The 27,746-nt window shown below is 36.9% G+C and overlaps 1 protein-coding gene across 2 annotated transcripts; it reads right to left on the reverse strand.

The window, feature by feature from the left end:
* Positions 1-386: 386 nt before the first annotated feature.
* Positions 387-27,489, reverse strand: RBM5 (RNA binding motif protein 5). Of its 2 annotated transcripts, none has more exons than XM_007499885.3 (25): positions 27,351-27,489; positions 26,063-26,130; positions 21,917-22,082; positions 20,327-20,482; positions 18,175-18,244; positions 17,581-17,654; positions 14,962-15,045; positions 12,232-12,292; positions 11,373-11,438; positions 10,871-11,031; positions 10,398-10,495; positions 9,420-9,507; positions 9,139-9,216; positions 8,978-9,050; positions 8,233-8,318; positions 7,769-7,859; positions 7,207-7,298; positions 5,625-5,786; positions 4,620-4,769; positions 4,462-4,533; positions 3,409-3,588; positions 3,134-3,208; positions 2,061-2,158; positions 1,847-1,976; positions 387-1,041 (listed from the first exon to the last, which is right to left on the reverse strand). In XM_007499885.3, the coding sequence occupies exons 2-25, from the start codon at positions 26,077-26,079 to the stop codon at positions 916-918; spliced, it is 2,454 nt and encodes an 817-aa protein (XP_007499947.1). In that variant the 5' UTR covers positions 26,080-26,130; positions 27,351-27,489; the 3' UTR covers positions 387-915. The 2 variants fall into 2 exon arrangements, with proteins under 2 accessions (XP_007499947.1, XP_001368163.1); XM_001368126.5 differs by lacking the exon at positions 27,351-27,489 and adding an exon at positions 26,363-26,511.
* Positions 27,490-27,746: the final 257 nt, after the last annotated feature.

Consider the following 27,746-nt stretch of genomic DNA (forward strand, 5'->3'; position numbering starts at 1 on the left):
CTCCAACCGTCTAGACTCTCTCTGGGTCTGTGTTCCCAAAGTGAACACTCACTTGTTTCACAGAAAAGAACAAGTTGTGGGGGTGGGAGCTCAATGTCATATGGTAAACTGATGACAAGGCTGTGCCAAAACCTGGGTATTCAGACATAAGAGGTCAGTCACTTCACTTTGACTTTAAGACAACTGACCAAAACTAAACCAGGGGAAAGAGAAGACACAAAAACTCAAACTCCACCCACCATTTCTACCTTCCTATGGATGTGGGAAAAACCCCATAACCAGAAAACCATCATCAGTCAAGCACTTTTAAAAACCCTCCTGCTCATTGTCATGCCTGTTCAGACAGGCTCTACCCGCCCGTGTGAGAATAAAAAGACACACTGCACTTATTTTTCCAGATGCTTCTTTTGTAAAGGAGCCAGAATTGGCAACTATACTGAAAATCTTCAAAAAGTATGTACAAAGGCATATTATACAAAATATACACAAGGCTTCTGCCAAAATGAGAGAGCACAACAACAAAACATAGATGAGACATCAGTGTCAACACCTAACACCTCTCAACATCTACAGCGAACCAGAGGAGCAGAGTATACTACAACACAGCCTGCACACATAAAATATAGTTAATTACAGTAATGTACAATAAGGTATAAAAGACAGGGAGCTCCCCCCAAGTCTGTTCATGATCCCTTCAGCACAAAAGAAGGCCATTCCCCATACAACCCACCTTTGAGGGGAAAACTTTTGAGGAGGAAGAAAAGTCCCCAAGGGAATAGAATGGTTTGCCCTAAACCATTACCAGCACTAGCAGTGCTCCTAAGGATACAGGTTGTAACAGTCAGTTCAGCAGAAGGAAGTGCAGTTCTTTGCCAGTTATCAGTATACAAAAGGTGCTGAACAAGGCAATGCTTCTCATTCCATCTCAGTGAATCGAGCAAACATGGCTTTTCGAACAGCATCCTTGTAAGAATCTGCAGTTGACACACCATAGGAGCTTCCTTTTGCTCCCAACCCAGCTCCTTTCATTCGTACTTGAGCCTGGGGAAAAAGAAAGAAGATGCTGGGCACCTGACATAAACCAAAAGTGCAAAGTATTCCCATGACACAGACTTTTTTTCAAGCTCATTCCCTTGATAGGACCATTCAAACTAAAAAGTTACAAAGATAAATGTACCAGATAATTAATTTCCTCAATATATATCTGAACAATTTGAGGATTAAAAATGAAAAAAAAAATTGCAAAAATGGGACAACCCTCATAAATGGTAATGGTCTAAGTGTACCCATTTTTTAAAAACTGCATTGTCAAAGCAAGATTACTATCACTTGCCTTAAAAAAATCTGAGGTCAGCAGCACCTGCCTTGGCAGGACTAAAATATGATTATTCCTATTGCTTTTCTACTTCCAGGTAACTAATAAGAATCTTTTTTTTTTTAAATGAGATGACCATTTAAATCTATACCCTAAAATAATTCGGAGGGCATAGCTACAAACTAAATTTTAAATAATTCCACATATAAATAAAACCAGCTAGGGAGAACCGATAACACAGTATTATAAATATATTCAATCTAAGATATACCTGAATATTATTTAATGCTAAAGTGGAAGCTTTAAATGATAGGATAGTCTTAGGCAATAGGAAAAGAAAATCGCCAGATTGCCTACAAAACTATCTGCTCTGAAAAATTACTAAGCATATCTACTCCTCTCTCACCATGTCTGACTAGATTAAAAAATAAGTCAAACTCAATGGTTTATCTGGAGAGAACAGGACAACCAGATTGCCAAGATTTCTCTAGAACAAGGCTTTCATCACAACCCAAATACCGTATTGCTTACCTCAATGGGGGCTGTGATGCCTTGACACTTCCTCCCCAAACCGGAACCTTCCCGCCATCCCATGGCCTGTAGCATTTTATTGCCAATATTACTATGGTCAATGCCATCCTTAGTAGGCTGTTCATAATTACTAAAAATGGGGAGGAAAAAGAAAGTTATAGACTAATAAAATAAAATATCCTTTCATATGTGGTAGAATTTACAAGAAACATACACAGTGCCAGCATCAAACTGCTTCTTTCGTTTGGGTTCTGGAGGTTCTGGGATTCCGTATTTCTCCCGTCTTTCTGCAGCTCGATCTCGGTATTTCATCTATACAAGGGAAAGGAAATGTTGGCAATCTATACCAATTCCATTTTTCAAATACTTAAACCTATCTCTAGATTTCCAAAGTAGTACATTTAATATGTACTGACTTAATGTAAATCTAACATTTCTTTACCACTGAAAAATACTAAATGTGGCCTTCTCCCTTATGTCACCTTACTAATGCCATATTAATTTTAATAAAGTCACCCTGGCTCAATTTTTAAAAAAGCTTTTCTGTATGAGTAAGATTTAAGTGATATTTTCTAGATAAAACTTTAAAAACAAAAGAACCCTTTAAGAACCACATCATTAACAGCACTGGATCTATTGGTTCATCTGCCTATATGCCAGCTTTTCATGGAAGAGAGAATGGAGTCAAACTATGGAGTTTGGAGGTGTTTTTCTTCTAGTGCAAGGTCTTCCCAGAAATTCTCTCCAGGACAAAAAGACCATACCCTCACTTGATCTGGCAATCACACACTACCTTATATGGCTATTGGCAAATCTTCCATGTGTTTATATCCCTCAAGTTGTATGTTAACTCCTTAAGGTCAATGATATTGAATTTTTTTCTTAGAACAATGCCTTACAATGTAGTATGGTACTCAAATATTTCAAAATCAAAATCTTAAAGAGATTTCAGAGGACTAATCTTTACCTGAACAAGAACACTTCTCTAATGTGCTCATCAAGTGGCCTCATCCTCCACTTAGATCTTTCATGATGAGGAACTCAATTCCTCCTTGAGGCAACCTGTTAGATGTTTTGACAACTTTCCCTCATTCTGAGCCAATATTCTTGCCCTCAAGTCTTTTCTACTGAAAAGATAAAAATGCTTAAGTACCTACCTAAGAGGGTTGTTATGAGGATCAAATGAGATAATGCATTAAGTTCTTTGCAAACCATAAAGCATTATAATAATAAAAGCTAATTATTATGAATACTTCTTATGAACTGGTTAACATCTGTTTCACTTACCTCTCTCTCCCTTAGTTCCAAAGCTTCTAGTTCTTGCTCAGACAGCCTAGATCGTCTATAGATATCCATGTTTTGCTGTGTAAAGCATTTCAAACAAACAAACAAAAAAAATTCAGACAGGATTTTTGAATATCACTTGTTTTTTAAGTCTTTCCTCCTCACATTTTCTAGATAGCCAGAGTATAACAATGATGCAATGCTGCTACTCCTTTACATTCAAATTAGAAAAACAAGGCACTGAAATAGTATACATTAAAAAAAAAACAAACTCAAACCTTATGTAAGTCAGAGAGTTGTTGATGCCTAACTAAAGCATCTTTGTTGGGAAATTGTCTTCTACAGAGTAAACAAGCCATTTTCTTCCAATCGGTCAATTTTTCTTCTTCACTTTCAATTCTTTCCATTAATTCTTCTTCATTATCACTATCACCACTATAAGCAGCAACTAGACCACGCTAGAAAAGAAATAGCAAAAAAAGAGTAACTATTAATAAAAAGGTATACCACCTTTTCAAAACTTAAGGATCAGAGAGAACTCTCAACAGTTCAAGATTTGGAAAATGTTAACTAAAATTCACACCTCTTGTTATGGAACATTCCCCTTTATGGTTGAGCTTTAAGGCCTTAAGAAGGCTTTACTAGACTAATACAGTCCCAAGTTCTCTTAATTCAGATAACCACAGAAGACAAAATTAGCAATTAATCATATACTTACTTACATTGTATTGTGTTGTATTATTTAACTGTTATTTCATGTATTTATGCACAATTCAATTTTTAGGGCCCTGAAGGCAAGGATCTTACTTTGTTTTTTTTTACCATGTGTGGCAAAGTGTCAACACAACTGTTTTTCTCTCCCTCTAGTCTCTTTATAAAGCCATATAAAATCATAAAGTAATCTGTAGCTGAAAGTGTATGCTTTGTCAAGTGATTATCCTGATAAAAAATTTAAGATGGCCACATAGCATATCTCTAGAAGAAAAAATTGTCTCAATTTAAGAAGCTGCTTTATCTGTATTATGTAATATACCAGTCCTATATTAAACTGAATCAAATACTGACTGTGATTGTTGAGTTTTAATTTGCATGTTGGTTTATATATTATTTCAAAGTTGAATATATAATAACATACATAAAATATACACATACATATTTATAGAACACATAAAATACAATAAACAATATATAAACTAATATGCAAATTAAAACTCACCAATACAAAAACAAATATAACTACACAATAAGCAGATAAATCTTCACAAACACATAGAAGAACCTTCCTTAAGGTTGAGACAGGAGGCATAGACTGTAGCCAAATTGTTTCTTACTTTGAGTGGATTTTCCTCTTCTCCATTTTTCACCAACTCTGGGATAAGCTGCTGCCTTTCAGCCAGAGCTCCCTTAAAAGGTAAATAAAAATCCATGAGCCCAGTTTTTCCATGACTAATTCTACTTAAAGCACTGTTGCTAGATAATACCCCTTTACCTTCTTCTCAAAGAGAGCAAAACCAGCATCTGCTGCTGCTGACTCTCTCCTCTCCTCTTCCCTCAAGGAATTGACAGGCTGGAAGCTATTCTTGAAGTTTTCTTTTTGTTTATTTAAGCTCTTAGCCCATCGTTCCATGTCTTTAGCAATCTAAAGTAAAAACAAAAACAAAAACAAAACACCATTTGGAATCAAGACAATAAATAGAACTGGACAATGAAGGTCAAGTTCTCTGCATCACATTGGCCACTAAAGATCTCTCAACACAAAAGGTCTAATAAAATCCCTGGTTTTATTGCCAACTCATGATGTTTCCATAACACAGAATTAGAGCTTTAAGGCAGGCAATATTAATTCAGGAGATCATTTTGTTTTAAAAATCCTTACCTTTGGTCTTAAAATGGACTCAAGTATCAGGCTAGGAAATTAAGGTTAAGTGACTTGCTCAGGGCCACACCACTAGAAAATTCAGAGACCAGACTGAACACAAGTCTCCTCCAAATTCCAGTTCCAGGCCTGGCTTTCTAGATCCATTGTGCTAACCTAGTTGCCCCTCAGTAATTTAATTTTAAAGAAAAACATAGCAGGAAAACTATTAGTCATAAAAAAATTTTAAAAAATTTTAACAAGTGTTTTAAATGGCATCCAATATTAACTCTAAATAAATATAACCTTCTATCAAATAAAAACATTCACTTTCGGGTATTATCAGTTTTAAAGCATTAAAGCAAAACTGGTCAAGTACCATGATCCAACTATAAAGCAGAGTCCTGCCACAGCAAATACTAAGAAAACTTAAATTTTAAATTCAAGCCTAAATTCTTGCAGGTGACACACATTAACTGTTGTGTCACCTCATCCCTTCCTCTTAGGATTAGCTTCCTCATCTGAAAGAAGAAAGTAACAGCTGTAGTGATTACCACCTCCCAGGTTGCTGTGAGGATTAAAACAGGACAATATACATTATACTCTTCAGGTTCTTAATCATTATAGTTCAAGCCTTACCTGTTGTGCTGTTTTGCTCTTCGGCTTCTCCTTCTTTTCCTTCCCTTCTTTGGTGGAAGGCAAACCAGTTTGTTGTTGGGCTACACACTCTGCTGCAGGCACATAGGTCTCCTTCTCTCCATCCCAGTAAAGATACTGCTGGGTCAAGGAGTTATAATAGTACTAGAAAGCAAAAACAATAATCTTTCAGTAATGACATTTCAGTCAAGTCACATAACTATTCAAATGAGTGATAGAAGTGACTTTATGGTGATAGTACATAAAAAGCAGTAAACTCTATAGTAGCTTTTTACTCAAAGAGCTGGAAATCTGTATTAAAAAAAAAAAATAGCTGGCCAGAAGTGACTCTCTTTAAGGCAGGAGTATTCTCATCTGGCTGAACAAGGGCCAAAGTCTGGACTAATACTTCACTCCACCAACCATCTTGGCCATTTGGAGATTTCACTGAATATCTAAAGGCAAACTCAATCTGAGATGTAAGATCTTATGGCTGACTTAACAAAGTTCGTGAAGGAGACAAATACAGGATACAAATCAGTAATCAGGTCTTCATATCTTTCTAAGTTAGCAATTATACAAAACCAACAGAGTCGAGGATATAGTCATCTCATTGGGGGGGTGGGGGGAGGAAGCAAAGCTTAAATTTGGAAATCCTTCACCAGAGTAACTACGAGTCATGTGACAGAAAGGCAAATTCAGAAAGTAACAAGCCACTCACTCAACAGAATACATTCCATGGCCTTGTTTAATAGCCCATAAATCTTGCTTAACACCAACCCTAGTCCTCACAAGTAAAGATAAACATAATGCTTGAGTTCTATCTCATTATGTGGTACATATGAACCCTTTTTTAAAGGGGGGAGGGTAACAGGGAGACAAAGAATGAAAAACTAGAATTTTATTAGAAGTGCTAGGCGGAGGAGCTTTTCTAACTTTTGTTCTTGGTCATCATTTCAAAAAGCAAATCGACTATATAAATGTCAAATTCTCTTACTATTTATTACAGGCAGAACTTAAGAGACTGACAAGCTGTTTTGTCTATTGATTCTTCAGATTTTTCTGGCATTAAAAAATCCTGAAAGGGGGCAGCTGGGTAGTTCAGTGGATTGAGAGCCAGGCCTAGAAATGAAAGGTCCTAGGTTCAAATCTGGCCTCAGACACTTCCCAGCTGTGTGACCCTGGGCAAGTCACTTGACCCCATTGCCTAGCCCTTATCACTCTTCTGCCTTGGAGCCAGTCCAAGATGGAAGGTACGGGTTTAGAAGGAAAAAAAAATCCTGAAAATCTAAAAACAAAGTCTCCCTTAGGAATTACCAGGAGGAAACAGAAAACAGTTAGAAATTGTTAAACTGGTTTTTCCACAAGGATAGCAATAGCTTCATCATATACTTCAGGACTTAAGATTGAAGTAGTTACTAAATCATGTTTCAAAAAGTTTAAAATGGTTTCAAAGGGAATAAACTAATTTGGGTTTACAGAAAAAAAATTCAAATGGAAAACATTTAATTTCATGCCTCATAAATTGACCTAAGTGAATATAATAGCTTTAAAATGAAACTACATTAGAAGATGCTGCATTTACCTGAGAGTTAGAATCATAATAAAGTCCTGTTACTGGATCATAATAATATCCTGAAGATTCATCATAATGGTAGGTAGATGTGTCAGGAACAGCTGTAAAGATAAAAATTTAGAACAATGTATGTTTATAATAATAAATGGGCTAATAAGAAAGTAAATTTTTATTCATGTCCAAGAAGTTATTAAATGTATTCTCTATCCTAACTACATGGCTCACACATTCCCTTCAGTGCAATTTCAGGGTACACACACAAAGCTAATATAACATTAAATCTAAACAGTACCTATGTAGAAAAGCCTCTTTTTTTTTTTTTTTTAAATAAAACCCTTACCTTCTGTCTTGGAGTCAATACTGCGTATTGGCTCCAAGGCAGAAGAGTGGTAAGGGCTAGGCAATGGGGGTCAAGTGACTTGCCCAGGGTCACACAGCTGGGAAGTGGCTGAAACCAGATTTGAACCTAGGACCTCCCGTCTCTAGGACTGGTTCTCAATCCACTGTGCTACCCAGCTGCCCCCAGTAGAAAAGCCTCTTAATGATGACTAGTGACTCATTTTACACTTACCATATTTGGTACCAGGAACTACACCAGTTGGGGAAGCAGTTTGTGCTTGGGTATTAGTGCTAGTGCTAGTACTTGGCTGTGCTTCCTCCGTCTGGAAAAGGAAAGAAGGTTTAGTAATTTTCTTTTTGAAAGTTTCTTTAAAAAAAAAAAGGCAATCAATACACCTTCCCAAAGAAAGTACTCCTCTGACAAGTTATAGCAATAAGTCAAAGAAAAATTTCAACAACATAAACACTACCAGCAGTTATTCTTCCTAAAGGTTAAAATCGAGGCATGCATAAAGTCAATATAAATGAAATATTTTGAGAACTTTTAATTACTTAAAATAAATATTTTTAAATTCATGCTATTAAAGGTACAAAGACAATGTGCTCTTGGTCCAGAGCAGAAAAGGTTAAAATTTGCCCAGCAAAACAGAAGTTTCCATAACAGTAAACAGTTCTATATTTAAAACTACAGATTACCGGAGAGCCAGGTGGATTGGTGGTTTGATTATACAGTTGGGGACTTTGGGATACTACAGCTGCTGAAGTAGTGGTGACTGCTGCCCCTGATAATAAAAATAGTTGGTTAGAGAGCCAATGTACTTAGGTTACCTGGAAACCTCAGGACAAAATTATAAGCTAAACATTCAACAATATTCCTCTTTGATGTTTCAGATTGCCTCCCAGCATTGCACTGCAGTTTATGTCAATTGTTATTATCTAATTATCATTAAAAGCAAGGGGTTATACACTATGGAGAGAAGATATCCTTTAACCTTTGACAATTAAATTTTCTTGGAAACAGAAAGTAATTGTTATGGGGGAGGTGATAGCAGGAAGGATGAGAAAAAAAGAAGATATTTAGCCATCTAGTTTTTATTTGTAACTTTAATTAATCTTTAAAGTAAAGCAATCTTGAGGTTTATACTTTCAACTGGCACTAGTCATATTCTTTCTAGACCTTGTAAAAAAATGCTGGCAATGAAAGAGACAAGGAAAAGTGGATGTGGTCACTCAAAACTAATGTCACAATCTGCTAGGGTAAAACTTGGTAAATACAAGAGTAATTTGGACGTTTCCCCTGAATTCCCTTAAACCATGGAAGTTTGTATTAGAATTCAGAGGATCACAAAGAGGATTCCTAATTATTTTTGAACGCCAAAGAATCCAGTATGTTTGCCTCAATTGTGAAAGTTTAACCATAAGATGCAATGAAGTGCAATACCTGGTACAGTAGATGTATCATTCTCCACTCCCCCTGCTTGTTGCTGGTAAAACTGCTGATAATCTTGTGAATACTGAAGAAAATGCAAATGGCAAAGTTGGCAAACTCCTGTGAGATTTTTGGAGACCAGAAGAGTCTAAATTTCTTAAAATTTTACTCACCTGGGCATACTGTGCATAGCCTTCTTGGCCTGGCTGGAGGTAATTGTAGTCTATATTGCCACCTTCTCCACTTTGAGACTGCAAAATTCCAGCAGAAGGGAATAAACACAAAATTAATAAATTTCAAATAAAAGCAATTAGGAAACATTCCCTAATAATTTCTTTGAGAGCATGCCAACCATAATCAATGCAGGTAGGTATACAGAAAACAGGAAGTCCATTCCCTGTAAATCTTGGCAATACCATAGCACTAACTTGAAGGCCCCTCCCCACCTTCATACCTGAGTGGATGACCACTGAGCTGCAGCAATGGCTGTGCTAGCCACAGAAAAGGCGCTGACCCGGTTACCATCTGGGAGAACCAAATCTCTGAAACCATGAAGACCAAATCTCATGAACAAAACTGTACTTCCCCCTCATATCCATCTCAGGTTTGTTCTCCCCTAACTTAGTCATATGAAGCAATCAGAGATGGTCCCCACATGTTGATTTGTAGCCTGAAAATTAATAAACTTCAAAGGCACTACTTATTAACTGCTGTTAGTGCCAAATCATCATCTCTAAGTAAGTGTCTAAGAGCTTTATACACTCATTTCAACACAATATTTCCATTCTATATTCAAACTGAGAGATATATATGTAAAAATAAAATTCGAAAACTAACCAAACATCTGTAGAATGAAAAATGCCAAAAGACCAGGCAAATTTGTGATCATTGTAATAATCATTATTCTTGTCCATTTCTGGAAAAGTGATTACCTACAAATGGAATCCTATCTGTAGAGTGCAATAGTACAACAGGTAGTGAGTTCCAGAGTCAGGAAGACCTGTCCAAATCCTGCATCTAAAATCCCTTACTATGTGACCCTGGTTAACTCATTAACCACTCTTGGCCTCATTCTCCTCATTTGTAAAATGAAAGGGTATAAATCCAAATGACCTTTAAGGTTCCTTCTAGGTCTAAACCTATGGTCCTATGTACCATTATTTCTTTATTTTCCTATTTGCTTTTATCCTCACCTAAAGGAAAGAGTTCTCTGATAACCACCACAAATTGACTTACAAGGACAGGTAAAGAAATAAGCTCCATGTACAGAAAAACCTCTTATTCCCATAGGCTTAGTAACAGAGGACATCAAACACCAATTCAAAAATCAATAGCATTGCTGTACAATTAATAAGGAATCACTGGGGGAGGGGGAGAATCTCAGGATCTTTAGAACTGGATTGTTTTAAGTAAGTACAATGGAACCACTTACTTTCTGGCACTTTTGGCAAAATCAACTCCAATTGTTTTGCCATCAATTTTCAGTGGAGGATGAAGACTTTGAAGTACTTGTAGTAGTTGAGAAGCATCCTAAAAAGGAATAATGAAACAAGATACACTTACTAATTCCCCTCAAAATCTAAGAAATCTGGTTCTCTAAAAGGAAAATGACCCATTGTACAAACATATAAAAAACCATTAGGTTCAACAAACATACCTTTTATTATCAAATACAAAGGAATATGCTATTGCTAAAGCGTCAAATCAACCTGAACCAAAAAATAAAGTAACAAAATTCTGACTAAGTCATGAGAACTAAATACACATTAAGGCTATATGAATAACCACAAATTATAACAGTAGTTAAGCTGTGATCTCCATAATTAAGGAACTACCAAACTGCAAATCATTCATGAAATAGTCATACTTAAAATTTAGGGTAAAATGATTAAAAATTATTCTCACCATTGCTGAAGACAGCTGAACAAATGCAAACCCTCTGTTCTGCTGTGTCTGTTTATCTTTTATAAGACGAATATTATTGACAGCTAATGATGCATATGGAGATAATGCTGTCATTATGGAATCTACCACAGTATGAGGAGCAATATTCCGAAGAATAATAGCTGAGGAGATAAGACAAATGTTATGCATATTTCAATTTTTAGTATAAACAGTGTACTAGTAAATAGTAAACACGAAAGTAGTATTAAGTACTAGTAAAATCTGCAGCTAATTTGAAATCAGTATTTTATCAGTAATTCAATGAGGATGGGCTTAAAAAAAATTACTGAGGTATTCCCAGATGGTATCATATATATTCCTGCTGCAGCAGTTCCTATAAGCGATAAACTTATACAATTTTTAAAAAAAAACAACTTAATTCAGGTTATTTTGCATTATAGAAATGTAGAGAAAAAAGCCTGAACAAAAGGTCAAATTTTAATAGGAGAGCACTTTCACTTACTATCACAGTAGTAATCCACAGACTGGACAGATTCTGTGGTTCCAGATGGTACTTCCTGTTCTGAGTCTTAATAAGGAAGAGGGAAACATTTGAGAAAAATGAATGTACCAGCTCACAACTTCATCAACAATGTATCAATGGACCAATCTTTCCCCACCCCTCCTATTAGTTAGTCCCATCTTTTGTAGAACTGTTTTGATTTGCACCTTAAATAGTGTTTTGGAGTACTCTTTCATATGGCAAATAATTTTCCATTCTTTTAAAATCTGTTCCTATCCATCAGTCTATTATGTACCAGGGACCAGCTTTTGGTTTTAGTTTTTGTGTATATAAACATGCATGTTCATACACATGTGTACACACATACACAACCTTTCAGACCCTTAACAAGGACGTAGTTTGTTGCAAAAGCTTTTCAATTACAAGTAATCAAAATGATGTAGTCTTTTATCTTTGTTGTTGTTGTTCAGTTGTTCTTGTTTGGTGAAAAATTCACCACTTAGTACAACTATGAAAGAGAATCTTCTCATTTTAAAAATGGTATAGTTAAATATTTAGGCCACATAATCTATTCTGAATTTATTGTGAGATATGTTAGAAGATGCTGGCCTAAAATCAAATTTATTCCAGATTTATTTTCAGAACACACTAATTGGTTGTTGACCACTAAAATGCAAATAGCAAATTAGGAGTGTAAATAAGGCTTCTATTTTAAATCTAGGTAATAAAAGGAATATTCTGGTCAGACTTGAAAGCAAGGAGAAGTATATGAGCTTAAATATAAGCCAGTTATACTTGTTGATACAGCTCATACAGGCCATGGTATTAAATGCTTTTAAATCAGTTGAATGAAACCTACCAAATTTGTCAGCTCCACATCGGAAGCATTTGAGTCTTTTCCTAAAGTTGTTAAGGCAGCACTGAAAAAAAAAAAAGTTTGAGGGTTGAGTTCAATTTTTTTATTTTTCATATCAACCCATAAATCTCTATTAACCACTCAAGTACTAAATAAAGCAGGAGGGATAACTGTCTATTCCCTAGATAGGTAAATTGTGGTGGTTACTAACAATGTAACAAGCAGCTAGGTGGCATAGTGAAAAGGAGCACCAAGCCTAGAGTCAGGGGGAACCCTACCTGGCTTCAGATACTTCCTAGCTGTGTGATCCTGGGCAAGTCACCTAACTTTTGGCTAGCCCTTTCCCTTTTATCTTAAGAGTTGTTGCAAGGACTTACATTTTTTTAAAAGGAAAAAAAAGATGAAACTTATGTGAATTTTTCCTAATTCTTATAAGACATTAAAAATTGATCAGGTAGAATCTTATATTTTAATAAATTTCTGTCCATCCTATAATAATGTAGTAAGTTATTGTCAGTTATTGCATTATAGTCAACATAGCATTTGGGGAAATAGAAAGTATAGGCAGTATATACTGTAAAATTTTCCAGCAATATGGCTACCACAATGTACTCTCTGATCATCAAAAACAAGAACAATTAAAATATTTGGAGTAGAAAGTACTCAACTTGCAATAAAAAAGACTTCAGTTTGAACAATGGTTTTTATTACTTATTAGATGTGTGATCTAAACCTCAGTCTCCTATTCCATAAACAGGAGTGTTGTGAAGGTCAATGATCAAAAGATATGATATATCCAAAGATGTATAAAATACAGATTACTACAACAAACTATAGTGTAAAGAATATGACCTCATTTATCAGAAAATTTTGTCTGACTGTAATTTGAATTCAAGCTCTGTTATTTAATAGCTCTGATCTTCATTTAATAGTTCAGTTTCTTCACCTAAAATGCGCATAACACAAATACTTTTTCACAGGGTCACTGTGAGCTCAAATGAATAAGACAACAAAACCATTTATTAAAATCTTATATAAATTTAAGCAGTTACAATTAACCTAGAATTTTAGTTTGTAATCATACCAACAAATAACAGAGTTTCTCCTTACTACATGCTAACAGACACTATAGAGCTGATGAGCCTAGAAATCCACAAAACTAAAAGTAGCTGGAGGAAAAAGTGAGTTTAAAAATGAATAGCTAATATAGTGCTTTAAAGTTTGATTTAAATATTATTTAGATATTTTACATATATTTATCATCCCATTTGCTCCTTACACCAATACAATCAAGTACCAAAACCACCTTTCATTTTATATGTGAAGTCGAGGGACCTGACTGAGGCAACACCTATTTGTCTTTCTGTTTCAAAATCCAACAATCATAAAGCCAACGCTCTTAAAATTGGGTCTATGGTCTCTAGATCACCATAAAGGATTTATGTGTCATCTTTCTGGGATATACTCTTAACCAAAAAATCAATTAATTATATTATGTCATGATTAATATATTTAAAAAATAAAATAAAGATGCAAACTTAAAATCCAGAAAACAGCTTGTGAAGTGAATACCTGACAATTCTAACAGCTTAGTAACTATATACCTTGCTTTACACAAATCCACAGCCAAACAAATGACCTACCAATTAACACTGCTTGATAGAAAAATTAAGAACCTGCATACAAAACTACCAATACCATGGCAAATGAATCCCAAGGATATTACATAAATTATAATCTGCCATAGTGACTTATCACTACCCTGGCAATGGCCAATTGCCAGTAATAGACACTCTCCTTTGAAATATTTGTCTTGGGGTAGCAGGTGGCTCAGGGGATAGCCAGGCCTAGAGATGGGAAGTGTTTAGTTCAAATCTAGCCATATTTTTCCTAGCTGTGTGACCCTGAGCAAGTCACTTAACCCCTAGTGCCTCACCCTTACTGTTCTTCTGCCTTAGAATCAATACACAGCATTGATTCTAAAACAGAAGGGTAAGTTTTTTAAAATAATTTTTTAAATTTGTCTTTCAAGTTTCAAATGAAATATTCTAAAATCAAATAAATAGCTCTAATTCCAATTCTAATGATCCCAAAATACAATAGCGGTGAAGCATTTAGTAACGCCAGCAACTAAAGCCTCTGGGTGACACTCTGCCAAGCTATTTTTGTGCAATTGGGCTATTTAACCAATATACCCAATAATAATGGCTGACCCAATGATTCATCACCCTTACATATAAACTATGAAGTACCAATCACTTTAGAATTAAATTGGCTGTATGGACACCAAGATTTCAAATATCCTAGCTTGAAGTCAACCAAAATCCTAAAAGCACTTGGACATTATACATTCCAGGATATAAAAATCTAAATAGGATAGTTTGCTGGCATACTTATGGCTATGTCCAAAGTAATGTTCATGTCTACTTAGGAATTCTTAATATTTAAATTCTGGGGCAATAAAGATTTTTTCTGTAGCCAAATTTTTAAAAAGTGAACTGGAGCCAAGAACCCAGGGACAGGGGAAAACAGAAAATTCCTTGGGCTTTCCTATCACTGCCACTTTGGAGAAGTTATACTTAAGGATGAGTGAGAGCCAAAGTAATAATAGGGGTCACCCCTAACTGCCTTCTTTTCATCAGCCTAATACTTAGACTGTACACCATTATTAATCTTTTCAGAGTAAAGTTAAAGAAAGTTTTTAGTCTATTTTTACAAAAGTAACCACGGTACCTTGTTACAAAGCCAATCCTCAAATTTAGGCCTGGGATTGCTATAATGCATTGCAATATGCTTTCCTTGAATCACCAACTTTTTCTGCAAGAAAAAAAAAGCAATTAGTTATTCCCATTCTGAGGCATGTGTGTCCATTTTCCCAGGGCAGAGCACACTTCGGAAGAATCAGTGCTCTGGAATTAAATGGACAACATACGGGGAGGACCAACCGCCACCTATACTCTGCCCATCCAATCCTTCAGAGAGGCGGACATAGGCAGTAAGAGAATGGGATTCGGAGTAAAGGTAAACGGAGTCAGGGCGTGTTGAAAGAGCTGCCAAACACTAAACGCTGACATGGAACCAGGAAGTGTCTCCAGCAGAGACAGAAGTCCTAACGTTCAGCATTGACAGGTTTGCTAAGAGTGAGTCTATTTATATAAACAAAAACAAAAACAAAAAGCCCCAAACCACAACTAACCCAAGTTTTAGATGGCCTTCTGTTTTTAGCCCCTTGAACATTTGTCCTTGGGCACTGCTTCACTGCCCTGCCCCCCAATCCCAAAATCTAATCAACAAAAGCATTTTTAACTCCCACTCCCCAAGTACTTTTCTTCAAGATGTTTCCCTCTGAAAAGAAGGGAATTCATCTCAAAGGGAAACCTGGTTAAACTTCTTGGGGGGCGGGTTGGAAGGGGGGCGGGACGGGACTTTTTTGAATGCCACCAACTGAAGCATAACTAAATTTCATTTCTTCCCAACTATATCAGTTCATGTAATCCCCGTGTTACAGATGCCTTCTTCACTGAAACACAGACCCTCTTCAAAATGAATATAACCAGGAGGCCAATGAAGTTTCTTCAGGGGGGTAGGAAAAGTTTACAAATGCATTCACCACCATGTCCATCAAGTCAACAAAGTGACTAAAAGGGACTTTTAAAGTTTTTAATAATCTAAAGCTCTAAGCTTCAATCATTCTGATCACAAGTATCAGGGGGCTAACACCTGCCCCCAAAGAGTCTTCATTTAATGGGAGCAATTTTTATAATTTTACTGAGGTGTGATAAGAGTAGAAGAGAATTAAGTAAAATTATAGTCCTAGATTCTTAAGGAGCATAAGCCTCCTAAAAGATACATTGACGAAATGATGGTTCCTTTCTGGGAGATTTAAAATGTTGTGAATTTAGTATTGTCATAACTTCTATGGTTTAGAGAATAGGATTGTTTAACCTATGGGGAAAAATGACGGGCCTTCCACTCACTAGGATATGCACATACAGAAATAAAGATGCTGGCAAAGTTCAAAAGATCATCCCATCTATAATTTGGCAGTAGGGCTACTGTGAGACTCTAAACTATTTTGGGTTCCCTGATTCTAATGTCCTTTCTGGAGTGAATTTGGACTGTACTTTTTTTTTTCCAAGTAATACACATCAATATAGCTTTGTATACATTAAAATTGTGGAGTTTTTGGTTTGTTTTAAAAGGAATTTTGATCTTGATTTTTAAGCTCCTGGGCAAGTAAGATTTTGGTACACCCATTGGTAGCAATGAATGTCATGCCAGGAAAATTTACTTTAAGCACATAAAGATTAAGTATGCTCTGAGTTTGCTATGAAGGTGTCCATGGTATGAAATGCATGACGTCCTAGTTTCATTAGGCTATAATGTCATGGCTTCTGATTACTGAAATGAGAAGTATAAAAATCTGACAAATGAGTCAGTTAAAATGATACTCTCATTAGTTGAGTCTTTAAATAATAGGTTCCCAGTAAAATATAATTTACTTCAGGATGACTCAACTTATCAATTGCCATATAAAAAGCAATATAATATTTTATATCAGTTATTACAACTAAAACATTTTTTTCCCAAGGTGCACCTGATAGAAGCATTTTAGTATTACACTTTTGAACTCTAGTCAAAAATGCTATTCAAGTGCAAAGTATTAAGTATCGTCTTCACAATTGGAAGAACATCATCACAAGAAAGGCTCTTTAAGTGATTTGCATTTAACAAATTACAATTAGGTGCCATCTTTAAAGAGCACTTTAAACAAAACATTAATTTCATTGTCACAACAGAGTAGACAGCAGCAGGACACCTCCACTGAGCTACTTTTATCAGATTTATAATACATATTTCTCAAGTAGTATTTAAATGTATACAATAGAAAGATTAATATATTTATGCCTGCTCCCAAGTAGCATATCATATCCAGGCAAAAAGAGATTATTACCAGTAAAAATGCCTACTATGGGCATCCATCATAATCTTTCCACTTTCAAATGCAAAGTTCATTTAGTAGTATAATATTCTTCTCAATGGTCACAGTGAGAATGTAATCAGGTGGGGGAGGGGAGAAAAGGATGTTTTGATAATTTTAAGACTCAATCATATATACAAATATATGATTTTTTTCCAGGGGCCCTGCCAAGCAGCCAAGTTTAAATGCAGAGCAAATTATTCAGTTTTTAAAAATACTATTGGTTTTTTTTGGATTAAGATTTTAATATATACAAAGCTTTTATTTAAGTCACTATTTTGGAACAAACCACTCCTTCCACCTCATTTTTTTTTTAATTGTACAGACTTGTTCCATTTTCAGGAATATCTAGACTTGGTGAGTGAAGCAACCTGATTGGCTTCCATCCAGCTGGTAGCATCTTGCAAGTGATAAAACTCCACGAAGGCGAAACCACGGCTTACACCTAGAGACAGCATTCAGATATAGACGGGATACTTGTGTTAGTCAGTTCCTTTATAACAGGTGAATTTCTCTCCAACTGCTTCATTACTTCGTGACAAAGCCAATTTGGGAAGCAGTTTTACATATGTGACTTGGCTTTGGGATCTTCTCTTTATTTTGCCATGGCAAGGAACAAAGCCACCTTAACTGGCTAAATGTCACTCAAATTTGTTTCCACGCTCACAAAGTAACCATGCAACAGACTAACAGTCAAATTAGGGTGAGGGGATGGGGGATGTTTACGTTATTGCTACTTACCCCAAAAAAAAAGAAAAACAAAAATTGTTAAAAGTCCCTAAAAAAAGTGTTTTTTAAAAGTTCCTCAGATGTTCTCTAACATAAGTGTCACATTCCTTAGCCATGGCAAACCCTTCATTCTCATTTCATGTGCTTGAAGATTTGGGGGTTCAGGATGTTCTTTAGGGACCGAAATAGGGGTGGGGAAGAAAAACAATTTCTAGAAAATGAGTGAAAGCTCTCACCTGTTTTTCTCTTCATCAGCCGCACATCTGCAGGCTGAGGGCCTTCAAAAGATTCCATTATCTCTCGAATCTGCACAGGATTTTACATGTTTGCAGTTAAAGTTTCAAATCTACACATTATTCCATACTAAACAAGGAGAATTCAAACATAGAACCATGTCTTCTCAATCATCCAAATATAACTTCTGTCAGTGAAATGCAGTCACCCTAATCTTGACTTCGAAATGAGAACATCCTCTTCTGGTGGAAATTAATTTATTTCATCAAGTCTTGAGCATTTCCCTCAATATATCTATAGGAATTTTCCTTAGACACAAATTTGTACCATCAGTTGACTTGCAACTGAAAAAGAGTGAAAATCTCCTTTACTCCCAATTCCCAGATTGAAAATAGTTAAGATTAATGGTCACAACAGCTATTCCTTAAATTCTAGTCAGTAAATGAGCATTTAACAGGAAATACATTTCTAGGTTTCACAATGCACTGGAAATACACTTAAAATTTGCAAAGTAATAATTTTTAAATCACCCAATTTCCTAAAGAAATCAGTTGTTGCTTATACCTAAAAGAGTGTCATCTTAAGGATTTTCCAGTGAACAAAAATTTCCAGGCAATATGTCAAAAGTCAGAAGTCATTTTCCTTACAATTACAATAATGGGGAAAAAAAAGAATTCGTTTTGTGTGCCTAGAGTTCTCCTATCAATTTATTTTATATCGAAGACATGATGAAGGTGAGGGGAAAATAAATAAAACCAAGGCTCTGTACCAATGGTTGTTATGATTTTTTAAAACTTTTTCTTACTGTTAGGAAAACATTTTCTTCCCCCTCTCCCCCCCACCTCTCCCCTTCTCTTGGTTGCAATATAAATATATGAATTGCCACAATGTCCAAAAGTCTCAGGGCAAAACTGAATTTTAAAAATAGTAATAATAAACCAAGAAAATTACTGATCTTTTACTATGTGTTTATCATTGTATTAGTTAGTTACTATATAAAATCAAGTAAAATATATTGCATCCTTTCTTTTAAAGGGAAAGATTATAAACGCTTACAAATCTAGTGTGAGAACAAGATAATTACAGATAAAAAGTGAGTAATAAAATATTTGGGAAGTGCTTAACTCTCTGGTAAAGAACAAATGCCATTCAAGAGAGAAAATTTTAGAATATTACTGATAGTCTATACCCTTAAAAATCATAGTGTTGCACTACTTCACAAGCCTCATGGCATTCTTAACAGTGAATATTATATCTGTACAACAGAAGTTAGGAAAATTAAAATAGTAAAATTAATCATGCTCAACAATTAGACAGAAATAACATGGGATAAATGAAATGTGATTATGTGGCTCCCTCTATTGGTTCAGTAGGCGACATTAACTAAAACTTCTTTTCGATTTGGCATTTCTTATGTAGGAATGGACAGTATGTGTTGAACAGAGCTTCCTTGAATGTTACAGGATGAGCAATAAACCCTTTTCATGCATTAAAAATCACCACAAACCTACAAATCCACTAATCTAATCTCATAATGATATTAATGTCTTTTAAATATATATAATATGTATACTTTCACATGGCAATTGTATTCCCTTTATCCCAGACTTCTGGAAACCTACAAACTCTTGTTTTGTATGAATGTTCTAGTTTTAATAAGCCTCAAGGGCTTGGGGGGGGGGGGGGGGGTGAAGGGTGAGAAAGGCTAAGGCACAACAAATACCTCCACTGAATAACTCTTCCTATCATGAGTAACCATTTTGAAAAGTTCTATATTAAAAAAAATTCCAGAGGGCAGGAGCTGGGTGGCTAGAGACATGTTCAAATCTGACCTCAGACACTTCCCAGCTGTGTGACCCTGGACAAGTCACTTAAGCCCCATTGCCTAGCCCTTACCACTCTTCTGCCTTGGAATTGGCTCCAAGGTGGAAGGTAAGGATTTAAAAAAAAAATTTTTTTTTTCACAACAAATCACAAGGTTTAATAAACCTTAATTTAACAATGCAAGGAATTGTGTGAAACTCATATCAAAATGTCCATGTGTTTTAACACTCAATGAGTATTTGAAACGAGTAAAAGCTTGAACTTTGATAATCAGGATTTTTAAAAAGCCAATGTTCAAATTTCTAATTCATCTCTTCTTTGGATACTTACATCATTCTCTGTAACAGTAATAGGAAGTCCTCGCAACATGATTGTCTTACTCTCCCACTCATCATTAATATCATTCCTGTAGTCATGTTCTCCATAGTCACCATCAGAATGGTAACCATCTTCTGATCTGTCACTATTTCTTCTCTCTCGTTCCCTCTGATGGACAACAAAGAAAAGGGCAATTAAAACTTCATTTTGGGAATGAGTTTTTTACTCTTGAGCAGTGATGGCACAGGTGGCAAAATGGCACTCACGAACACACTCTCTGTGGGCACCCCCGCATCCGGGGGTTCATTTCTAGAAAGGCAGAAGGACTTGGGCAGAACTGTTCCCTTCCCCCTCTCCACAGTATCTAATGACATTTTCCCCCATCCTCCACCCCACTGCCCAACAGCTCAATGGGAGCACATAGAGGATAAGGTTGATAGCTCACAGGGAGCAGAGTTGGAGGGGAGGGGAGTGCTTGGGTCCCTCCCTTCCCTGTCTCTACACTTGCTGAGGACATTATGCACTTCACCAGCTCCTATGTTCAGGCCAGCAGCCCAATGGCAGCACTTTCTCCCTCCCCTCTGTGGGGTGAAAGACACATCCAGCACAGGGGGCCAGGCACAGCACAGTTTCTAAAAGATTTGCCATCACTGCTCTAGAGGAATGGGATGCATATGGTGGTGGTGGGTTATCTTTTCGGGGGAGGGGTAGGAGTGGAGATGTCACAATTTCCCATTACTAAGAACAGTAATTTAGGAAGCTATTGAAGACCTTAAAGTAAACCATTCTTATGAAAGCAGGCAGCTAGATTGTTCAGAGGATAGTACTGGGTTTGGAGTCAAGCAGATCTAAGTTCAAATCCATTCTCTGACATTTACTAGCTGGGTGACTTTGGGGTTTTAAGAAAATAAGGGTATCCTCGGCTCCACATTCTACTTCACTGAGCAACTAGCCAACTTAGACACTAGCTATTCTCTCTCAGGAGGGAAGCATGGTCTATATTAAACTGAAATCTACCTCATTAAATGTATGTTTATTCCAACCCAATTTACTTAAGTGGAATTTTCTACACTTCCTACAATGCTGCATAGGGCTCAAATGATCTTTGAAGATCAAAATAAATTAAATTATATTTAAGAATACAAAAGTTGAACGTAAAATCCAAAAGGAATTAAAAGTTCAATGAAAGGATAGAGAAACTAAAGATTTAATTTTCATATTTAATAACTCAATAGCCACAACTATAAGAAATATGGAGGGGGGGAGCAGCTAGATGGAGAAGTAAATTGCAATGCAGGTGGAGACAGAAGGTCCTGGGTTCAAATCTTGTCTCAAGAGACTTCCTAGCTATGTGACCCTAGGTATGTCACTTAACCCCCATTGTCTAGTCTATACAGCTCTTCTGCGCCTTGGAACCAATACACAGAATTGATTCTAAGATGGAAGGTAAGAGTTAAAAAAGAAAGAAAATATTTTATATAATTCTCCACTTAATCAGTTCTGCTTTCAAAAATTAATTATGTTCACATATAGTAAATTAAGGTACTGGATAGTATGTCTTATATTTAAAACAATTTTATAAATCAGGTAAAATTCATTTACCTCTGGACTGTCATAATCCCTGTAGTCATCATATCTGTCATTTCTGCGATCATCACTGGATCTTTTATAATCTGAATCTCTTCTTCTACTTCTGGATTCACGTTCATCTCGATCATCCCGATCTATGATAGAACCATATCTTCCACTACGCTCTGTTCTACTGACTCTACAAGATAAAATATTCATTTAGAATAAAAATAATTACATGTCTTCCCTATAGAAAACATTAAATTCAGTTTATGGTACAAAGGGACCAGCAGTTAAATATAATACATGATTATAATTGTAATTTTCAACTTTTTCAGTTTCTAAGGATAACTACTTGGAGAAATAGATCCTTCTCCAAAATGTAAAGATAACCAAAAGATATTTAAACTCTAAGTGTGTAAGTATAGCAAACAGAACTTTCTTAAACAAGTGTTAAAAAAAATTTAGTGTTCAGTTTGTTTTTAGAGTTAGTTTAGTTTGGTGGGGAATGAAAAGCTGAAGTATGTGTATCTATGCCATAAATTGTCAGGAATGGCCTTTCCCTAATATATAGGTGAATGGGAATTCCGTCCTATTGTTTCTAGGGGACTCTGGTTTAAAACAAAAACAAAAACAAAAAAAAACCAAACCTCGATCTATCCCCTGACCACCCACATACAGTATTTCTGAGTCATACCAAGAGTCCACCTTACAGCATCATTCTTGGTATCAGTCATTTTTATCCTCCTGAATATCATTCACAGTTATTGGATTCTCTATTTTCAAGCATAAAGATAGACATGGTACACTGCTGACAGTCTTACTAATGTTAAATCAGTCAATAAGCACTGGCTATGTGCCAGAAATGGTGCTAAGTGATAGGGATACAAAGAAAGAACAAAAAGAAAAAAGCTTAGTCTAACAGAGACAATGACATATAAAAATGGGAAATAATCAACAAAAGGAAGACACCAGAATAAGGGAGATGTGCCAAGGTGGGATTTTATCTGGGACTCAGAAACCAGGAGAAGCTTTCCAGGCATAAGGGATAGCCGGTGGTTTAACTAAAACAAGTTATGCCCCATTGAGGAAGAGATCTAAATCATTAACTACCTCCTCAATATAATTGCAGGAAAAATCTGAAATGGTTACAAGAAACCTAGCTCATCCTCTGCTACAAGGTAGCAACAGAAATGTTAGAATATCAAATATTTCTAGAATACCTTCAACCTTATAGCAATGGACTTGGCAGCTAAGGGGCATAATTCATTGGGAGCTGTGCTTGGAGTAAAGATAACCTAAATTCAAATCTAGCCTCAGATACTTGCTAGACATGTGACTTAAAAGTCACTTAATTGCCTTAATTGCTGTCTCCCTCAATTTCCTCAGCTGTAAATGGGAATAATACTACATCACAAGGTTGTCCTGAAGACCAAATAAGATAACTGAAAAGCATTAAGCATTGTGTCTGGTACACAGTGTATGTTTAACATAAATGCTTGCTCTTTCCCCTAAATGTTTCTGTAATCTTTTATGTTGACTGTTCAGTTTCTCATCAAGCCACAAAATATGGAAAGCTTATTATGTATCCATTTTTATTGTTCTACTAACCACAGATTAGGATGGAAGAGTTAAAGAGGATGTAAAAGTTAGAATTTAAACTTTAATTTTGAAAAGTTTTCTCTTAGTCCTCTTTCTTGCAGGTGTACCATGGTCATTCAGGACCAAAGGTCCACTTAAAGACCCTTCAAAATGATGGTTTTCAATAAAGTCAAGTAATTAACTATTTTGTCAAGAATCAACTATGTGACCAGTAGTTAACCAGTAACAACAGAAAACTGTCAATTCAGATGGTACAGCAGCTGGCCTTCATTTGTTAGTGTACAACTGGTCTTCACATATATGGTTTTTTGGGGGGAAATGCTTACTGTAATCCTGGATCTCAGTGAGATATTTTAGAAAAAGTCCAGGACTTTGTATCAAGAGGCCTGGATTTTAATCCTTCCGGTTACTATGTTAATATAGAAATGCCATTTAACTTCATTCTCTGAGCCTATTTCCTAATCTGTAAAATGGGAATATCTGAAACAACCTCAAAGGATAAGATTTAGATCGGAAGGGAAAATAGAAATCAACCAGCTCAAACTCCTCAGTTTGCAGACAGGAAATTGAGGCCCAGAGAGATGAAATGACTTGCCTCTAGTTACACATTAAGTGGTTGAACCAATATTTGAACTTTCCAATTCAGTGTTCTTTTTAGTGTAGCATGGTACTTTATAGGATTGTTATAAAGAGATGAAATAATGTGTGTAAACTGCTTTTTTGTAAGCCTTAAAGATAAGTTATTATTATCACTAATAAAAATTAGCTTCCATGTAGCATAAGCAATTTTTTTAATAAAAAGAAAAAAATCTGAAGACTCAGACAAAACTAAGAGAATGAGATGTAGCAATTTCATAAACTTGAGAGAGCCAACAGCTGCTCAATCACATAGACAGCAAAAAAATGTTTGTGAAAGGGCTAGATATATGATTAGAGCATTCTATTAGAACTGTGATGCTTGCCAATTTTATGCTTGTTTACCTCATGAGTCTTGATCAAGTTTAAAGAGAAGAGGGATTGTCAGGGCTGAACATGAGGTGGAGAAGCAAGTGGTTTTAAAGAGAATACTTTTATTTAAGAGGTGATCTAGAACCACAAATGCCATTTCTAAAACAAGAGTTTGTCCATGAATAAATTTCATGAATCTATGAACTTGGAAAAGAAAAAAAACTACATCTTTATTTTCACTAACCTCTAACAAATTAAATATTTCCTTCAAATATTTGAAACCACTATTCTGAAGTCTATGAGTTTCATCTGGCTGCCAAAGGAATCCATGACACAAATGGTTAAGGACCCTTATTCTAGAATAGAATGAAATCACATGACACTCATAATTCCCAATTCCTTTTTCAGGATACCAATTAAGACAAGTCTATGATGAGCTCCTTACATTAAAAGTATAGTTCTGAATAGCCCTGATAGTAATTAGAAAATAAAAAGGGATAATAGCATTGTATGCAGTGGAGGCAACCAACTATCAGCCTAATTATGAGCCTAATGGTCCTACAAGCTTTTCTTCTTAATAGATTTTTATGTACTTCCTCCATTTCTCATGCGCTCTAGTGTATTGCTCCTCTCAACTCTTCTGATCTCAACTCAAATCTTGTATTAGTGGCAAGGATATCTCATTAAAGAATTCCCTTCTTTTCCATTTCTGCCCTGTGTTTTCCTATGGGCTCTCTTCTGTTCATAGGTTCATAGGATTTAAAGCTGAAAGCAACTTTAGAGATTATCTAACTCTCCCAATCTTCAAAGGAGAAAGATGATGTCCAAGAAGGTGAACTTCCCAAAGAAACAACAAGGATTTCAACTGAGGTCCTCCAACTCCAAGTACTATACTAACTCAAACTGAGCACTTAACTGCCCAAGGTGAATGTTAAGATATGCTAAGATAGGAAATGGGGGATATGGAGAAAAAAAAAAGTTTCTGCCATCCAGAAGCTTAAGTTTTTGGCAGTGAAAAGTGAGTCTGTATGTGCATGTGTACTGTCTCAAATTCAATTATACAACTAAACCACCTGATGCAAGGATCTTAAAACTTTTTAAGAGTTGTAACTTAGTACTGTTATTTGGTACTTTCTCTGAACACTTCTTGGATGACATACTGGGTTTTAAAATGTTTTAAGATGAATTTAAAGCAAAAAACTAGAATATATTGATTTAGTAATAGAAACAGAAACACTATGTTGTTCATCTTTACCTCAGTAAAACAGGTGAAGAAAGGAGACAAGTAAGATATAAACTAGAAGAAATATATAAGTATATTTAAAGACTGTAGAAAAAAGGCTAATAGATCTGCAAATAAAGTTTAATGAGATCTTTTAAAAAGGTTCATTAACAGTGGTTCAGTGGACAGAGCCAGGCCTAGAGATGGGAGGTCCAAGTTCAGATGTGGTCTTATAGACTTCCTAGTTGTATGCCCTAATTGCTTAGCCCTTTCAGCTCTTCTTCCTTGGAACCAATACTCAGTATTCTAAGATGGAAGGTAAGGGTTAAAAAATAAATAAATAAAATAAAACATATACCTAAATCCAGGCTAAGAATTACTTTCAATGTCATGTAGTTACAACATACCGTTTGTCTGAACCCATAGTTCTGTTAAAAATACTAGCACACAGCTCCAAAACTGTCAAATGTCTGATCTGAAAGGCAAGAGAAAGAGATTAATGTAAATTTATGTTTAGCATACAAGGTTTTGCAATGAGCTAGGAATATGTGCTTACCCACCCCAAGTCAATTTTAGGATTCTGATAGAAAAATACTCCAGTTTGTGCCTATTTTCTCATTCTCCGCGATAGCAATGCACTAGTTACTTCCTTTTTTGAAACCAGGCCTAAAATGGTCTTAAAGCCAATAAAACCTTTATCGAGTTACCTCTCTCAATAAAGTTCTGCATAAAATCGAGATTTTCAGATGTTAGCTGAATCTAACAGAAGTCAACAAGAAAAAAATGAAAAAAGCTCTAAGCCTTTGCTTTTAGAAAACGAAAATGAGTTCAAGATTGCTTCGAAGCTACTTCTCTCTACAAGGACTAGAAAAGGAGACACTGTCCGATGCACGACAACTCCCCTGATGAACCCTCCCTAAGGCAGTTAAGAAGACCAACCCCGTAGTCCCGCTGCACCCAGCCGCCAGGGCCGGCCCCGCAGTCTGCGTAGCTGCGAATTCTCGGAGCTCCGGCTGGCTGGCGCAGAATTAGCGGCCCATCACAATCGCGCGGCACCCAGGACAACAGGCCGGCTCTCCACGGAGGAGATAGATCAGCGCCGCCGACCGCCGTCCCCCGCCCCTCAAAGCGTTTAACAGCCGGATTAGAATTCAGTCAGAGCCTGGCTGCCGGGCCGAACCCAGAGATAGCCCTGGGAAGTCCAACTCCCCCGCCCCGCGCGTAGATTCCCCAGAGGGCCCTTCTGGGCGATCCGATGCCGGTGGCTCCAGCTCGTTGGAGAGAGGCTGCCCCGCGGGGAAGGCGGTCGGGCCCGCGCAAGGGGCCGCGGATTAATGGCGTTCGGGCCTACAGCCGGAGGATGTAACCGACCGCGCAAAGACAGCTGCCGCTCCCCATTCGCCCGCAGCCCAACAAGGGGAGGCCCGGATCCCAGGGGCGAGGGTGAGGGCCAGCCGGGATCGAGTCAGGGACTGGGGACCAACTCCAGAGGCTAATGCCGCGCCGGGATCGGACCAGAGGGGGTGAAGGAAAGACGATGGGTAAGGGGCGGGGGAGGAAGAGAAGTTAGGCGGCCGACGAAGCACCCCAGGAGGTTCCGAGTATTGCTCTCGGGGGCTCAGCGCCCTGCCCCCGCCGCTCTCCAGGCTGACAGATGGGAACAGGAGATGGCTGACGCCGGGCAAGAGTACTCACCAAAAGGCGGTTGGGATCAACGACAGAGTTCCCGGGGAGAGCACGGACGAGCCGGCGCACTCACCCCTAACCGTGCTGGGCGAGGCAGCCCTCGCGGCTCGGCGTCCCAGAGGCTTCGGCGACGATCCAGGACCAGAACAAAATGGCGATTACGCCGACAGCCGTCTCCTACCCACACTGCTCTTCGCCCCGCTCGGCAGGCCTCCGCCTGCTGGAAGCTTCCAATGGACGCGCATGCGCGACGCGCTCTCTCTCCCGCCCTATAACACTACGCAGTGGCTGCTGGGAGATGTGGTTTTGATTACCTGGAGTTTTTTTCTCGTTAACTGCTTAGGTACTTTTCCTTTCTTTGTGGAAGACAGTATCTTGTTTAGACGCACCTAAGACCCAGGGCAG

This window comes from Monodelphis domestica, chromosome 7, assembly GCF_027887165.1.
Source record: "Monodelphis domestica isolate mMonDom1 chromosome 7, mMonDom1.pri, whole genome shotgun sequence".
NCBI classification, from domain to species: Eukaryota; Metazoa; Chordata; class Mammalia; order Didelphimorphia; family Didelphidae; genus Monodelphis; species Monodelphis domestica.

What these genes read in the sequence shown, in the direction of transcription:
- RBM5 (XM_007499885.3), bottom strand. An exon ending in TTCAGCTGTCTTCAGCAATG is followed by an intron (nt 10,496 to 10,870) that starts GTGAGAATAATT and finishes ATTCCTTTTTAG; the next exon opens with GATGCTTCTCAACTACTACA. An exon ending in GCTATGCACAGTATGCCCAG is followed by an intron (nt 9,051 to 9,138) that starts GTGAGTAAAATT and finishes CATTTTCTTCAG; the next exon opens with TATTCACAAGATTATCAGCA.